This window comes from Sinohyriopsis cumingii, chromosome 5, assembly GCF_028554795.1.
Source record: "Sinohyriopsis cumingii isolate HCF-2022 chromosome 5, ASM2855479v2, whole genome shotgun sequence".
Classification (NCBI taxonomy): domain Eukaryota; kingdom Metazoa; phylum Mollusca; class Bivalvia; order Unionida; family Unionidae; genus Sinohyriopsis; species Sinohyriopsis cumingii.
This window is the reverse complement of record NC_142965.1, coordinates 6,757,514-6,776,170: the sequence shown is the minus strand read 5'-3', so window position 1 is coordinate 6,776,170 and position 18,657 is coordinate 6,757,514. Positions and strand designations below refer to the sequence as shown.

General features: G+C 34.3%; 1 protein-coding gene across 2 annotated transcripts in view; it reads right to left on the bottom strand.

Moving 5' to 3' along the window:
- Positions 1–18,657, bottom strand: part of LOC149798572 (filamin-B-like) — a 198,825-nt gene that overhangs the window by 127,919 nt on the left and 52,249 nt on the right. For both annotated transcript variants that reach the window (XM_089957384.1, XM_089957385.1), the window contains exons 7-10: positions 15,462–15,614; positions 10,283–10,411; positions 5,185–5,314; positions 3,183–3,320 (exon numbers count right to left, since the gene is read on the bottom strand). In XM_089957384.1, coding sequence (XP_089813510.1) covers positions 3,183–3,320; positions 5,185–5,314; positions 10,283–10,411; positions 15,462–15,614 — 550 coding nt within the window. The remainder of the gene's footprint in view (positions 1–3,182; positions 3,321–5,184; positions 5,315–10,282; positions 10,412–15,461; positions 15,615–18,657) is intronic.

Below are 18,657 nucleotides of genomic sequence, written 5' to 3'. Positions count from 1 at the left end.
TGTACAAGAGACCTCAATGAGTTATGTGTTCTTTAAGTACAGTCAAGTAAACAGGTATCATCATTTTCACCGTTTTGGCCATGGTTAACATTTGATGGCATTTATTTTATCAATTTGATTTGCTATCGTTAACCATTAACATTTTATGGCATTTGCTGTATGAATCTAGTTGGCCATGGTTTACATTTGATGCCATTCACTGTATGAATTTGGTTGGCTGTGGTTAAAATTACACTGCATTTGCTGTATGAATTTGGTTGGCCATGGTTTACATCTGATGGCATTTACTGTATGAAATCAGTTGACTATGATTAACATTTAATGGCATTTACTTTATCAATCTGATTTGCTATGGTTAACATCAGATGGCATTTACTGTATGAATTTTGTTGGCTATGATTAACATTTGATGGCATTTACTTCATGAATTTTGTTGGCTATGATTAACATTAGATGACATTTACTGTATGAAATTTGTTGGCTATGATTAACATTTGATGGCATTTACTGTATGAATCTAGTTGGCCATGGTTTACACCTGATGGAATTTACTGTATGAATTCGGTTGGCTATGATTAACATTTGATGGCATTTACTTTATCAATTTGATTTGCTATGGTTAACATCTGATGGCATTTACTGTATGAATTTTGTTGGCTATGATTAACATTTGATGGCATTTACTTCATGAATTTTATTGGCTATGAATAACATTTGATGGCATTTACTGTATGAATCTAGTTGGCCATGGTTTACATCTGATGGAATTTACTGTATGAATTTGGTTGGCTATGATTAACATTAGATGGCCACTGCTGTATGAATTTGGTTGGCTATGATTAACATTAGATGGCCACTGCTGTATGAATTTGGTTGACCTCGTTAACATTTGATGTCTTTTGAATGATACTATAAACATTATCCTTATACTGGTTGTGAATGTTCATATACATTTTAAATTATTACATATATCACAATTCTGGCAGTACATATTTTTTACATTAGGGATTATGTTACATGCAATTTGATTTTAAACTCAGTTTACCATTGTTGTTCACAATGTAAAAACATGAAGCTTATACAAATAAGCAAATGTGGATATTCCTCTAAAAACATGTAATCTGAATTTAAAATGCTTTATTCTTTTCCTTTCTTTATCTCACAAAAGATAACTTTTAAAATATTCATAAAACTTTTTGAAAGAAAATATTTAAATTGCTTACCATTGATGAGAATTTTGTATTGAAATGATTCTAAATACTAAAAGTGATCAAACAATATCAAGAAAAGTAGCCTCTACGAGTATAATCATTTTCTCTGAAAATTAAGTATGAGTTATGTCTCTTTCTACTGCCTAATGTATTTTTTTCATGGAGTTCAAGTCCAATTATACTAAATGCACAAAAGTGCCTATTACTGGAAATACAGTCCATCCTTAGTAATTGAGAAAGGATAGAATGAAATAGGCTTGACAGAGATAAATCCTTGCAATCCAAAAAGACAAACACAGAAGAGAAACAATGAGTATATTACAGATTATTACCTATCAACACATAATGCCACAATCCATCACGATCAATTACTGACACTGTAAAATGTTAAAAATAAAGGCTTTTGAAGGAAAGGTTTTTCAGTCAAAGGATTGTTGTTGCATACGAAGAAAAATAAATAAAAATAAAAATAAAATAAAAAGAGGCACCACCTGGGTCTGATCATTACACAAACTAACAGCTCATTATTTCCTTTACTTAGTACAGCAAGAACACAACACAAACTATTCCACAAATTTTACAACACCAAAAAATTTGTGCATGTCAGCTTTACTGTGTACTTTAACAAATAAAAATTCTCTTGCATCATCTGAATACCAGTCAATGAATACCTAAATATAAACCTATTTACAAAATGTTATTAAAACTGAATGAAAAATATAGTCTCTAATTTAGACAATCAAATTCAAGATTGTCTCAATAATATAAAACCCATCTAAAACAATAATAGAACTTGTTTTACCAAGTCTGAGCAAAATCCTGCTGATGTTCAGTCTCTAGAGTGGTAACAACCAATCAGATACAAAATAATCTCACTGATATATGTGTAGATCAAGCTCATAATGAAACATGTCAAATAACTTATTAAGACTACAAAACGAGTTTGATCAAAACTTATTAAGACTACAAAACAAGTTTGATCAAAACTTGATCAGATCAAAAAGTACTGACAAGCTCAATCAATCAGATCCCTGGATTATAAAAGATTATAAACAAACAAGGTCAAGGACGTGACAATATATGCTTATGTGATATATCTAACCTAGACAGTCTCTAGAATGGTAAAAAAGTCAGCCAATTAAATGCACGATCACCTCATAAATGTGCATAGGTCTCAGTTGTAAAAAATATCATCCAAGACTTAGATGATATTAGCCAATTTACCAGGTTTTATTAAAAGCAGGTCTAAAATACCCTTTCTAGTTATAAGACAATCACATGCAAATTCCTTCATTAATATGTAATGATCTCACTCATTATAAAACTCATAAGATATCTTGATGATATCAGTCAATTTACCAAGTCTGATAATTAACTGATTATTAAAAGCCATTAAAGTGCTGATAAATTCAGCCAATCCGATGCAGTCACCTCATTATTATGAATGAATCACGATCTTTTATCATAATCATCTGAGATGTTAATGGTACAAGACCATGTGCAATCAAAAATATGGCTTCAAACTCATAAGATATCTTGATGATATCAGTCAATTTACCAAGTCTGATAATTAACTAATTATTAAAAGCCATTAAAGTGCTGATAAATTCAGCCAATCCGATGCAGTCACCTCATTATTATGAATGAATCACGATCTTTTATCATAATCATCTGAGATGTTAATGGTACAAGACCATGTGCAATCAAAAATATGGCTTCCAACGTGGTAAAAAGCTCAGCAAGATCACCTGATTCCTATGCATGAATCTTACTCATTATTGAACTTATCCAAGATACTGAAGCTTTATTCCCACTTTTCAAGTTGGAGCAAAACCAAATGAGAAAAATAACCTTCAGAATGGTAACATGCAAATGCTGATGAACAGATCGGTGGCTATATTGTAAGTTCACATGTCCTTATGGTAAGTTGAGCGAAAAACCACTATAGAAATTAACAGTACTGTTCATTACCATGGAATGAGAGTCCACTTCCAACAGTCCCTCCTTCCAAACCGTACACTTGGACAGCAGTAGGATCGTACACACTGATGTGGTATGGACTGCCAGTGATATGCTCTCCTTCATGGCAAACTGAAACCTGCCATTCACCTACAATGGAATTAACAGGGATGTTATCAATATCCTCAAAGTACCTCCCATATATACATGTACTCACATATAAGTTGAGTCCGACAGCAAACTACACAGATCCAGATCTGTACTGCATGTGCCAGTAGATCCTGCTCCGTGTATTTTGTAACAAGTAAACATGCAGTACAAAAAAAATTCACCCAAATCTACCAGCTCATAACTGCAGATCAGGGTACATGTTTGTAGCTAGACTTGACTTGAAAGCAAGTGTTACAGTACACGTCATCATAAGTGTAGCAGAACACTTCCAAAATTTTCTACATCATTAATCAGCACAAACATATTTCAATAAAAAAAATCTACTCATTATTGACGATTCTAAAATGAAATGAAGAACTTAAGTAGTAGTAATAAGAGAATACCTTTATTGTAAAACATATGCATCCAAAAAATAAGTGACTCCAGATTCTTGTTCTCTATAGTCTACAGAGCTGTACAACCTGGTCTACAGAACTGTGCAACCTGGTCTACAGAGCTGTACAACCTGGTCTACAGAACTGTACAACCTGGTCTACAGTTTTCAATATAGTATAATAAATCACCAGTTTTTAGAGAAATACCGCCATGGATATCTATTTACTATAAGGAGTTCTAACAAAAGTTGGCAACTTAAACAACAGAAAAAGTAATATAACAATGGCATTATTTTACAACATTTTTGGTTCATTGGCACATTCTATATCTATATAAAATTATTCTCTTCATTTTCCAACAAGGGTTTTTAAGTACAAAACCCTAGTAAAGAAAATTTAAGTGATAGTTGTGAAGTATTTGAAAAAAACTTGTTCCTTACAAAAAAATGTATGTACATTCAAGTTTCACCCATGTGTAACATTTACAATCTACAGTGAAATTCTCTACTGGGTAGAATCAATGAAAGCAATTAATTTACTAACTGAAAAAATTTCCCCCTAAACTTATAGAATGTAATGTTATATCATGAAAACATTTACTTGCACAAACTACAGGCTGCACATTATTTGTATATTTAAAAAATGGGCATCAAGTGAGAAATCTAATAAAGTAGGCAAAACATTTTATTCATTTGATGCTAAATACTGATTGTAAGTGTATGGTTCACCTCTTTAAAATATAAATCTATCAGCCTTATTTCTTTACTTATAAAGTTGCTGGTCATAAGTTTCTACAAGCCATCAGTTACTACAAGTCATCAGATACTGCAAGTCTTCAGTTACTACAAGTCATCAGTTACTGCAAGTCATCAGTTACTACAAATCATCAGTTACTGCAAGTCATCAGTCAGTTACTACAAATCATCAGTTACTGCAAGTCATCAGTCAGTTACTACAAGTCATCAGTTACTACAAATCATCAGTTACTACAAGTCATCAATCAGTTACTGCAAGTCATCAGTTACTACAAATCAGTTACTGCAAGTCATCAGTTACTACAAGTCATCAGTTACTACAAATCATCAGTTCTGCAAGTTATCAGTTACTGCTAGTCATCAGTTACTGCAAGTCATCAGTTACTACAAATCATCAGTTACTGCAAGTCATCAGTCAGTTACTATAAGTCATCAGTTACTACAAATCATCAGCTACTGCAAGTCATCAGTTACTGCAAGTCATCAGTTACTGCAAGATGCCCATTGAAATTAATAGCTGCAGCAGCCAGTGATTTTGGAAACGTTTCCAAACTGAGTGATTCTGACATTTCTAGTTTTTATCCTACAGGTCACTTGGACCCTAAGGGTCACCAAGCAGAGGTCTGCAAGGGATGGTCAGAATAAGGTCCATGACAAATAAGACCATAAACCTATATTCCGCCCAAGTTATGCAAAACTCAGGGATCCACTTACCAACTTCTGACGGATTGAAATTGGCCAGATAGTTTCCGTTTCTTGGAATGCAGGACAGATTTTGAACACGACCACTCGGAGATCGAGCCTCAATCTGTATATCGCCCCCACCAGCCTCCCGAACATTTACCTGTGTAAAGAAAAACCTGGAAAATTATTTAAATCACCAATGTGAACTTGTTATTCTCTTTTCTGACTCTGGTTTTTTGGGTTCTTTTGTACTATTGATCATCTAAGACTTGAATTTCTCCCATCCAATAAAACTTAGGTAAGCAGTCTCCTTGCCACCACCTAAAATCCAAAAAGAATTAGAAAATAACTACAACTGTGCCACCCTTTACGGTATTATCCTGACATCAAACATAAAGGAGAAACTAATCTAAATGCGAACTTAACCAAAAATTCTCAATTTGTATAGCAAAGTGATGTAATTGTAATGTAAAGTGACTTAATTTTGGTGGTACACTTGTATGCTGACGCTTCCCAATGCCAAACTAGCCCAGAAAACTTAAAATCATTGTTGGGCAATTTCAATTATATTTAGCCAGCCCAATGTTCATACTGAGAAAAAAATATCTGAATTTTGTGACAGAACTAGCAGGTCAAAACAGAATTCTCACTGTCTGTAACCAAGACGCATCCACAAAATGTACTGATCATTATTCACTATGACAAATTTACACACAAAGTTGCAAATCTATGGCCAATACTCCCCGTAACAAAATGGCAAGACCTGCATGTTGACTTCGTGATCAAAGCATTGTTGTAAAATGTGGGAAATTGACCAAAGGTTCAAGGTGCGTGTTTCAATGATTCATCTAAAGTATTAAGACATTCAAATCAAGTGGTTTAGGAAATATAAGTAAATGAAAAACTCTATCTAAAATCTTAACACAAATATTGTAAAACTGTGACAATGACCACAAGGTAAAAAGAGGTAAGTAACCATGTCAAAGAATGAATGGTCTTAGATTCATAATGATTTGATCCAAGTATGAAGAAAATTAATTAAACGGTTCAAGAAATATAAACAATGAAAAAACGTTACCCTAAAACTTAATATTTTAAGAATGTGACCTTGAATCAAAGTTATAGTGGTAACCAAGTGTTTCATAAAATGAACTGAACTGTCTTAGCTTCACAATTCATTCAAAGTATAATGAGATCTGATCAAAGTATTTAATAACTATAAGCAATGAGAAACTTTAAGCAAAACCTACAGCAAATTTTCTAAAACTATAACCTTGACCCCATCATAAAAGATAAAGTGAGCACGTCATAAAATGAAGTGTGTTAGCTTCATTATGTCAGATGCCAAGTATAATGAGAATGTACTAAGAGATATAGGAACAATATGCAAACATACAACTTTAACTGTTGGTTCTGCCAGCAGGTGTGACTGCTATGTTTCACTTCCCACAAGCATGCCCAGCAGGTGTGACACTGCTATGTTTCACTTCCCACAAGCATGGCCAGCAGCTGTGACTGCTATGTTTCACTTCACACAAGCATGGCCAGCAGGTGTAACACTGCTATGTTTCACTTCCCACAAGCATGGTCAGCTGGTGCAACTACTATGTTTCACTTTTCACAAGCATGGCCAGCAGGTGTGACTGCTACGTTTCACTTCCCACAAGCATGGCCAGCAGGTGTTACTGCTATGTTTCACTACCCACAAGCATGGCCAGCAGGTGTGACACTGTTATGTTTCACTTCCCACAAGCATGGCCAGCTGGTGTGACACTGCTATGTTTCACTTTCCACAAGCATGGCCAGCAGGTGTGACACTGCTATGTTTCACTTTCCACAAGCATGGCCAGCAGCTGTGACTGCTATGTTTCACTTCCCACAAGCATGGCCAGCAGCTGTGACTGCTATGTTTCACTTTCCACAAGCATGGCCGGCAGGTGTGACTGCTGTTTCACTTCCCACAAGCTTGGCCAGCAGGTGTTATTGTTATGTTTCACTACCCACAAGCATGGCCAGCGGGTGTGACACTGCTATGTTTCACTTCCCACAAGCATGGCCAGCTGGTGTGACTGCTTTGTTTCACTTCTCACAAGCATGGCCAGCAGGTGTGACACTGCTATGTTTCACTTCCCACAAACATGGCCAGCTGGTGTAACTGCTATGTTTCACTTATCACAAGCATGGCCAACAGGTGTGACTGCTATGTTTTACTTCCCACAAGCATGGCCAGTAGGTGTGACACTGCTATGTTTCACTTTCTACAAGCATAGCCAGCAGCTGTGACTGCTATGTTTCACTTCCCACAAGCATGGCCAGCTGGTGTGACTGCTATGTTTCACTTTCCACAAGCATGGCCAGCAGGTGTGACTGCTATGTTTCACTTCCCACAAGCTTGGCCAGCAGGTGTTACTGCTATGTTTCACTACCCACAAGCATGGCCAGCGGGTGTGACACTGCTATGTTTCACTTCCCACAAACATGGCCAGCAGGTGTGACTGCTAAGTTTCACTTCCCACAAGCATGGCCAGCTGGTGTGACTGCTTTGTTTCACTTCCCACAAGCATGGCCAGCAGGTGTGATGGCTATGTTTCACTTCCCACAAGCATGGCCAGCAGGTGTGACTGCTATGTTTCACTTCCCTTAAGCATGGCCTCAGCATAAAAAGATACAACTTAAGATTCAATTTAGAACATATGCTGTGAGAATTTTTTTAATCAGTGGCAGGTCCACCATACCAACCTTTAGACTGAAGTAATCACGTGTAGTGAGGGGTGGGGGAAGGGAATCACAGTTGATGGATGATGATATATTATACAGTATATGCATAACCATTTTAAACAAAACATTAATAACTCTGTAACACTTCTTTGACAATAAATATATATGGCATTTGCTCTGTTTACTCAGCTAGTATTTTCTGTTTCTTCTCACTCAATTTCTTCAAAGGCTTTGCAAATGGAAAATCACTTATTAGGTCCCTACCTACCTGTACAGAGTCATTAGTTTATACTTTTTAAGATGTTAACTGCTCCTCACAGTGGTGTTAATTCTGTGTCAAGTACTAAACCTTCTCTCAAAAACAGGTTAACTTTTTGTAAAAGCACAGCCACTACACATGGGTCCCTGGTGGTCAAGTGGCCTAAGCCACAGACACTACACATAGGTCCCTGGTGGCCAAGTGGCCTAAGCCATTTCCATTTAAAGATCACTTTCATCTCACCTCCGTCTGCTTGGGTTCAAGTCTCAGCTCGGCCAATGTGGATATTTGAGAAGATTTGCCAGTACCTTCCCATTGGTTGGTGGTTTTTCTTCCTCCCTAGTTTCAACCCTGGAAGATAATCTTCCATTCCACAATTTTTCTAAAGACATCACCTATCTTTTCTTACAACAGGACTTGCTGCTGGTGCACTTTACATATTTTACTAATGGCTGTCAATTTCCTGTATTACTCTAATTCAACAGGCAACCATGGACAGCAGATGTCCATCATAAAGGTACTTGTATTCAAATAATTTTCTGCAAATATGAGATCGACTAAGATCATGGACAATGGACAATGGACAAATAGACGTAAATTTGATCAACCTTACATTTTGAATTTTTCTTTATAATTCAGATTAAGACCTAACAATTTTAAAACTCACGATTTCTGAGAAAATAAATAATTTTCATATCGATTTCATGCATGTATGACTCGATTTAACAACGTTTAAGTTTGCTAGGATATCTAGTACATGGCTACGCTTTGCCACCACCATGTTGGCGTCTTATGATGCTAGACTGGTTTTCATACCTTCCATGTCAGGAAAGATATGGACATAAGGTGTGATATGGACAGACAGACAGACACAGTGGTAACTGACAATAAGCTTCTTCCATTATCATGGCAGGGCATAACAAATACAAGAGTTCATATAAAACCTTAAATGATGCATTTGAGATAGTGACTTTTATCTTACTCTATTACCATCATAGTCACCATTATGAGATATTGACTTTTATCTGACTATCTATGATCATAGTCACCATTATGAGATAGTGACTTTTATCTTACTCTACTACCATCAGAGTCACCATTATGAGATAGTGACTTTTATCTGACTCATCTATGATCATAGTCACCATTATGAGATAGTGACTTTTATCTTACTCTACTACCATCAGAGTCACCATTATGAGATAGTGACTTTTATCTGACTCTACTACCATCAGAGTCACCATTATGAGATAGTGACTTTTATCTGACTCATCTATGATCATAGTCACCATTATGAGATAGTGACTTTTATCTGACTCTACTACCATCATAGTCACCATTATGAGATAGTGACTTTTATCTGACTCATCTACCATCATAGTCACCATGATGAGATAGTGACTTTTATCTGACTCTACTACCATCAGAGTCACCATTATGAGATAGTGACTTTTATCTTACTCTACTACCATCAGTCACCATTATGAGATAGTGACTTTTATCTGACTCTACTGCACTCAGAGTTGCCATTATGAGATAGTGACTTTTATCTTACTCTACTACCATCATAGTCACCATTATGAGATAGTGACTTTTATCTTACTCTACTGCCATCATAGTCACCATTATGAGATAGTGACTTTTATCTGACTCTACTGCACTCAGAGTTGCCATTATGAGATAGTGACTTTTATCTTACTCTACTACCATCATAGTCACCATTATGAGAGTGACTTTTATCTTACTCTACTGCCATCATAGTCACCATTATGAGATAGTGACTTTTATCTGACTCTACTGCACTCAGAGTTGCCATTATGAGATAGTGACTTTTATCTTACTCTACTACCATCATAGTCACCATTATGAGATAGTGACTTTTATCTGACTCTACTACCATCAGTCACCATTATGAGATAGTGACTTTTATCTGAGTCTACTGCCATCACAGTCACCATTATGAGATAGTGACTTTTATCTGAGTCTACTGCCATCATAGTTACCATTATGAGATAGTGACTTTTATCTTACTCTACTACCATCATAGTCACCATTATGAGATAGTGACTTTTATTTTACTCTACTGCACTCAGAGTTGCCATTTAGAGATAACGACATGTCTTATTAATTTTCGTTTCATCTTAATCTCACCTTTAGCTCTTTCAGTTCTCCAACTGCACATTTGTCAATGCCATGGAATACAATTTTGGAGCGATCAGCATTAACTCGGAAGGAGGCTGGGCACTCACTTATCAGCTGATTTTCACAATAGACATTCAACTGAAATAACAAACAAACTTTAATTCAATACCTCTCTTATAAGATGTAGCAAATGACAGAAATTTTGGAGTCATATTCAAAAAATTGTTGCAAACACTGACATTAATCTACTGATGTATACAACTTGAATAAACATGAAAATAATCTATTTATGTATTCAACGTTTTTCAAACATCGACATTTGTCTACTGATGTACACAAATTGTTGTAAACATTCATGTTTATCATTTACATTGATAATCCAAATGACATCTCAAATATTTTTAACAACTTTTTTGTTCAAATTGCTGAAAAACTTAAAGAACCCAGAACTTCATCTGATCATCTGGAACTCAAACATTTTTGTGCTATAAAACTACCAAACAATATAAAGTCTGAAATTCCTGAAATGAGTCCCAAATTTGTGTTGAAATATATTAAAAAAATGGATGATTGTAAAGCTACAGGACTTGATATGACTGGACCAAGGCTACTAAAGGTAGCTGCACCTGCAATTGTAGAGAGTATAGCTTTCATTTGCAATGAAAGTATTAGCTCTAATAAATTTCCACAAACATGGAAAACTACCAAGGTTATACCACTGCATAAAGCAGGAACAAAAGATTATGTAAATAACTACAGACCCATCTCTATCCTTCCTTGTCTCTCCAAATTACTAGAAAAATATGTACATGATTCTTTTCTCAACTATTTAAACACTTATGATCTTATTCATGATAATCAGTCTGGCTTTCATCAGAATCACTCCTGTGAAACTGCACTTGTATCTTTGATTGATAAATGGCTGAAAGCATTAGATCAAGGAGAAATGATAGGCACTATTATGGTTGATTTTTGTAAAGCTTTTGATCTTGTAGACCATGAAATTTTGCTTGAAAAACTAAAAATCTATTAATGCAGTGAAACTGGTTTGCTTCTTACTTAACCGAGAGTGCAAAAAGTATCTTTAAATGGTCAACTTTCTGAAAGTAAAAATATTAATTATGGAGTACCACAAGGTTCTATCCTTGGGCCTCTGTTATTCATTCTATTTATCAACGATTTACCTCTTAAGATGATACTACACTGTCTGAGATTGGTAAAACCAAAACAGTACTTGAAAATAACTTACAAGATGCTCTCAACAGACTTCAAGGAAAACAGTATGATCATAAATACAGAAAAAACGAAAGCCCTACTAGTTACAACACAACAAAAACGAGCAAGGCTAGATAGCGACAAACTCCAGGTTCTATTTGACAACGTAAGCCTCAATATGACCTCTCAAGATAGAATTCTTTGGTGTATTCGTGGATAACAATCTTACTTGGTGTATTCACATTAAACATATTTCAAAAAAGGTTAATTCTTATCTTTGGCTACTGACGAAAATCAAAACATACATTCCTCTTCAGTATTGGGTCATTTTTTATAAACGTTATATTCAGCCATATCTGGACTACTGTAATGTAATTTGGGGTAATACCTCTAATTCAAACATAACAACACTTTTAAGACTCCAAAAGAGGGCTTGCCATTTAATTCTAGATCAAAGTATAGACAATTTTCAGGATGCAATGAATAATATAAAGGTTTTAACAATACATGAAAGAATATTTCTTAGAAAGGCCAAATTGAGGTATAAAGTATCCAGAAAAGCCATTTCTATCTATCTAAGCAATATCTTTCACCAAAGAGATACTGATGGCACTCCAAATTTAAGGTCCATAAGAAGAAAAAATTACATTATACTAAGGCCAAAGAAGCAATTGTTTTAAAAAAAAGTTTTCAATATACTGGTCCACTGGTATGGAACAACATTCCCAGTGACATAAGGCAGGCTCCTAGCATTTCATCTTTTCACAATCAATGTCTTAAATGGATGAATTCTTTAGAAAATTGAATAGTTATAGTACCAAAAAAAACCCACCTGCTTTTCTGTAATTTTACATCATTTTCATAGCTGAATTTTTCAATGCAGGATTATATTTTATGTTTTATATATGTTTATGTTTTCACTGATGCCTGTGCATGTGTTCCTGGCTTGATACTTTGAATTTTAAAATTACTTAATTATTTAGTGTCCAGCCAAACCCTTCACATACTGTATATATTGTACATCACAGATAGAAGGCCTCAAGGTAGATTAGTTCTGTAACTAACTGAGTTACCTTCTCTAAATAAAGTCTTTAATATTATTATTATTATTATTATTATTATTATCTACTGAACTACACTACTTGTTGCAAACATTGATATTTATCTACTGATGTACATAACTTAATGCAAACACTGACATTTGTTGATCTATATTATGAACTTGCCTAGAATACTTAAATAAATACTGATGAACACAGGATAAATATTTTTTATTGGCTATTATTTTCAGTACCCTAACCATTAGAATATAAGAATTATGGGGTTTTTAGCAAACTTTTCACGCATAAAATTGTTCATATTAAATATGCAAGCTTTTGTGCTTAAAAATATGCTGAAAATTATAATTTGCACGTTTTTTAAGCCTCAATATTGTTCATACAGCTTCAAAAATAATAACAAGAAGTTGACATTAACATGGCCATTGTTTTCTTGCCATCCATTACCAAAAGGCCTGAGGACTGAATACAGGCTTTAGTACTTACGAGTAATGAATAATGCAATAAATAATACAATGAATAATACAATGAATAATAAACAACAATATTTTTTTTGAAGCAACTGATGTTTCTCCCTGGGATCAGCACAAAAATGTGAATATTAGAATGTTCAAATTTAAATGAATTACCCATTCTATGTTAATTAAGGCCCATAACTCTGCAAAATAAAACAAAATTAAAATATCATCCAAATCAGACAAGACCTTGGTAAGATAAGCTACAAAGCAAATTTGGTTCCAAAGAAATTTGTAAAAATATGAATGTCGGAAGGGGTAAACAATGTAAATTGCATCATCTATCTCATGCAAGATCATGTCAAGTTGAAACATGATTGCAAATTTGTTTGGAATCAAAACCTATAGAGTATGAAAGTTCTTTATTCTAAATTTACCTAGCGCCATTATGGTAAGGAACAGAAATAAGAGTACTATCAACAGCACATTATAATAATAATGATAATAATAATGATAATAATAAGAATAATAATAAGGATAATAATAAGGATAGTAATAATGATAATAACAAGGATAATAATAAGGATAATAACAAGGATAATAATAATGATAATAATAATAAAAATAATAAGGATAATAAGGGTAATAATAAGGATAACAATAATGATAATAACAAGGATAATAATAATGATAATAACAAGGATAATAATAAGGATAATAAGGATAATAATAATGATAATAATAATAAGAATAATAAGGATAATAATAAGGATAATAATAATAATAACAAGGATAATAATAAGGATAATAATAATGATAATAATAGGGATAATAAAGACTTTATTTAACAAGAATGACACAGTTGCATATAACTAATACTCCTGTGGCCATCTACATATTTGCATACAAAATGAATATACATAGCTGCACACAATAATCATAATAATAATAATAATAATAATAATATCATTATTATTATTATTATTATTAAAAAAACAATGATATCAAGCAACATGTATATATGGACATAATAAACAGAAATTTTTGCAAGAACATGCTCCAAATATGTACATTATGTATATAAAGTATAAAACTAGTGCAACAGCAAAGTGAAAGGCGTGAAAAGTATACTTTAAGTAATAATGTATTTGCCAAATCAAACAGGTTTAACTTTTCATCAACTGAATTAGATTATAACTTAATGCATTTATATTTGTAATTTATCTAACTTTTTTTGGAATTCTATTCCAAATCAGTGACCCTGAATATTGAAAACCTGTCTTAACCCTTTACCTCACAGAGCATAGTTACAAAGTGCAGCGCACTTTAAATAGAACACCTGTTACCTAGCCGATCCATATGCATAGGCCTGCCTGTGAACTGTTAAGCAGTGTAGTGTATGTTACGTCTAAGAGCAATTTTAACCATTTTACATTTTTGGTACAAATATATGTGGAAAAATTTAAAAGTAAAGTCCGATTGTTATAGCTGTGTATTTATTTATCATGGAAGAATTTTTTATGTGCTTTAAAATCTTGAGAGAACTCGTTCACCGTCATGTCAGTGAGGCCGCGTGACCAACCGTAGTTGCCATTTCTCATACTCGAAATTTACAAGTTTTTCGTCTGCATCTACATCACTAAGTCATATGAATTTGATAATTTATAAACACTAATTGCTGCCTACATCAATATCAGAGCCTTTACCTGGTTATTGAATCTTTCATAGTTGTGATTCTAATCGTGAAAACTTTGTAAGTACTGAATGAACTCCGCGACCGCCATTTTGGACAGTGGAGATTACGACCCAGTTACTTTAAATAGCAGATATCGACCAGTGCATAAACAGTGAATATGTGATCTGATGTAATTGTCATTCGCAGAAATGAATGTAGTGTCTAACAGGGGGTTTTCCCCGAAGGTGGTGCTACGAAAACTGGCTTAAAATGGCTGATGTTTACAGCCGACGTCAAAAGGCGCTTCCATGCGACTTGAGTAGAGGTGTCAAAAGGCGCTTCCATGCAAATGGTGTAGAGGCGTCCAAAGACGCTTGCATGAGGTAAAGGGTTAAAGAGTTCATTATTTGGTTTTGGAATGGAAAGGTGGTTAGCTGAAACTGATCTTAAATTGAGAGTATCACCTTGATTTCTAGCATGAAATACTTCGTTCAGATATAATGGGGCCATACTATTTTAAATATATGTGCACAAGTCAAGCCATTCTAAAAAAAAATTGTTTACCTACTGATAACATTTTAATATCATTCATTGCATTTATGTTTTCGCATTATCTAGGAGGAGTCTGCAAGCTCATTTTTGCAAGTGGAATAATTGCAGCCACAACATGTTTGATAGTCCTCTATGCCATTGGATCAAAAACAAAAACAAAATAAGTTCATGTTTGTAAACAGACTTGTATGGTTATGGACACAGGTAATTACATTTTAAGGCTACTGAAGTACCTGATGATGGCCAGTCTCTTTGGGAACAAAGGACCCCTGTGCCACTTTACCAGACCAGTTGAAGTACACTGGGATGGTGGAGTCTGAACCCTTCACCTCAGCATGTACATCACCAGGAGATGCATCATCATCAAGACGAAGAGAGAAATGTGTCTAGAAAAAGAAAAAAGGAAAAAAAGGAAATTACTGCCTCATTTGTTGCCAATAATAACCCTGACCTTTGATCTTATGACTCAAATTTATCCTACCAATTGTGATTCATTATAACATCAGTACCTGCCATGCTAAATCAAAGTGTCATCTAAATACACAAGTCTATACTGCTTCTGAAATTATGCAAAAATAAACCAACCATACTCACCGTTGCCTACAACTCAAAAGATGGCCACCGTACTGATCTTGCGCTTTACATTTCAAATAACGTATCAAGCAGACAGTATATCCCAATCTGGTAGTGCTCATTACATTTCAAATAACATAGCAAGCAGACAGTATATCCCATTGTGGTAGTGCTCATTACATTTCAAATAACGTATCAAGCAGACAGTATATCCCAATGTGGTAATGCTCATTACATTTCAAAATAACATAGCAACCAGACAGTATATCCTATTGTGATAGTGCTCATTACATTTCAAATAATGTAGCAAGCAGACAGTATATCCCAATGTAGTAGTGCTCATTACATTTCAAATCACCTATTAAGCAGACATTATATCCCAATGTAGTAGCACTTATTACATTTCAAATCACATATTAAGCAGACAGTATATCCCAATATGGTAGTGCTCATTACATTTAAAATCACATATTAAGCAGATAGTATATCCCAATGTAGTAGTGCTCATTACATTTCAAATAACGTAGCAAGCAGACAGTATATCCCAATGTGGTAGTGCTCATTACATTTCAAATAACGTAACAAGGAGACAGTATATGCCAATGTGGTAGTGCTCATTACATTTCAAATAACGTATCAAGCAGACAGTATATTCCAATTCAGTAGTGCTCATTACATTTCAAATCAACTATTAAGCAGACAGTATATGCCAATGTGGTAGTGCTCATTACATTTCAAATAATGTAGCAAGCAGACAATATATTCCAATGTAGTAGTGCTCATTACATTTCAAATCACTTATTAAGCAGACAGTACATCCCAATGTGGTAGTGCTCATTACATTTCAAATCACATTTAAGCAGATAATATATCCCAATGTGGTAGTGCTCATTACATTTCAAATCACTTATTAAGCAGACATTATATGCCAATGTGGTAGTGCCCATTACATTTCAAATCACATATTAAGCAGACAGTACATCCCAATGTGGTAGTGCTCATTACATTTCAAATCACTTAAGCAGACAGTATATCCCAATGTGGTAGTGCTCATTACATTTCAAATAACGTAGCAAGCAGACAATATATTCCAGTGTAGTAGTACTCATTTCATTTCAAATCACCTATTAAGCAGACAGTATATCCCAATGTAGTAGCACTCATTACATTTCAAATCACATATTAAGCAGAGAGTATATCCCAATGTGGTAGTGCTCATTACATTTCAAATAATGTAGCAATCAGACGGTATATCCCAATGTAGTAGCACTCATTACATTTCAAATCACATATTAAGCAGAGAGTATATCCCAATGTGGTAGTGCTCATTACATTTCAAATAATGTAGCAATCAGACGGTATATCCCAATGTAGTAGCGCTCATTACATTTCAAATCACCTATTAAGCAGACAGAATATCTCAATGTAGTAGCACTTATTACATTTCAAATCACATATTAAGCAGACAGTATATCCCAATGTGGTAGTGCTCATTACATTTCAAATCACATATTAAGCAGATAGTATATCCCAATGTAGTAGTGCTCATTACGTTTCAAATAATGTAGCAAGCAGACAGTATATGCCAATGTGGTAGTGCTCACTACATTTCAAATAACGTATCAAGCAGACAATACATTCCAATGTAGTAGTGCTCATTACATTTCAAATCACCTATTAACCAGAAAGTAGATCCCAATGTAGTAGTGCTCATTACATTTCAAATCACCTATTAACCAGAAAGTAGATCCCAATGTAGTAGTACTCATTGCATTTCAAATCAACTATTAAGCAGACATTATATCCCAATGTGGTAGTACTCATTACATTTCAAATCACTTATTAAGCAGACTACATCCCAATGTGGTAGTGCTCATTACATTTCAAATCACTTATTAAGCTGACAGTACATTCCAATGTGGTAGTGCTCATTACATTTCAAATCAACTATTAAACAGAAAGTAGATCCCAATGTAGTAGTGCTCATTACATTTCAAATCAACTATTAAGCAGACATTATATCCCAATGTGGTAGTGCTCATTACATTTCAAATCACTTATTAAGCAGACAGTACATCCCAATGTGGTAGTGCTCATTACATTTCAAATCACTTATTAAGCAGACAGTATATCCCAATGTGGTAGTGCTCATTACATTTCAAATCACTTATTAAGCAGACAGTACATCCCAATGTGGTAGTGCTCATTACATTTCAAATCACCTATTAAGCAGACAGTATATCTCAATGTAGTAGCACTCATTACATTTCAAATCACATATTAAGCAGAGAGTATATCCCAATGTGGTAGTGCTCATTACATTTCAAATAATGTAGCAAGCAGACAGTATATCCCAATGTAGCAGCGCTCATTACATTTCAGATCACCTATTAAGCAGACAGTATATCCCAATGTAGTAGCACTTATTACATTTCTAATCACATATTAAGCAGACAGTATATCCCAATGTGGTAGTGCTCATTACATTTCAAATCACATATTAAGCAGATGGTATATCCCAATGTAGTAGTGCTCATTACATTTCAAATAATGTAGCAAGCAGACAGCATATGCCAATATGGTAGTGCTCACTACATTTCAAATAACGTATCAAGCAGACAGTATATTCCAATGTGGTAGTGCTCATTACATTTCAAATCAACTATTAAGCAGACATTATATCCCAATGTAGTAGTGCTCATTACATTTCAAATCAACTATTAAGCAGACATTATATCCAATGTGGTAGTGCTCATTACATTTCAAATCACTTATTAAGCAGACAGTACATCCCAATGTGGTAGTGCTCATTACATTTCAAATCACATATTAAGCAGATAGTATATCCCAATGTGG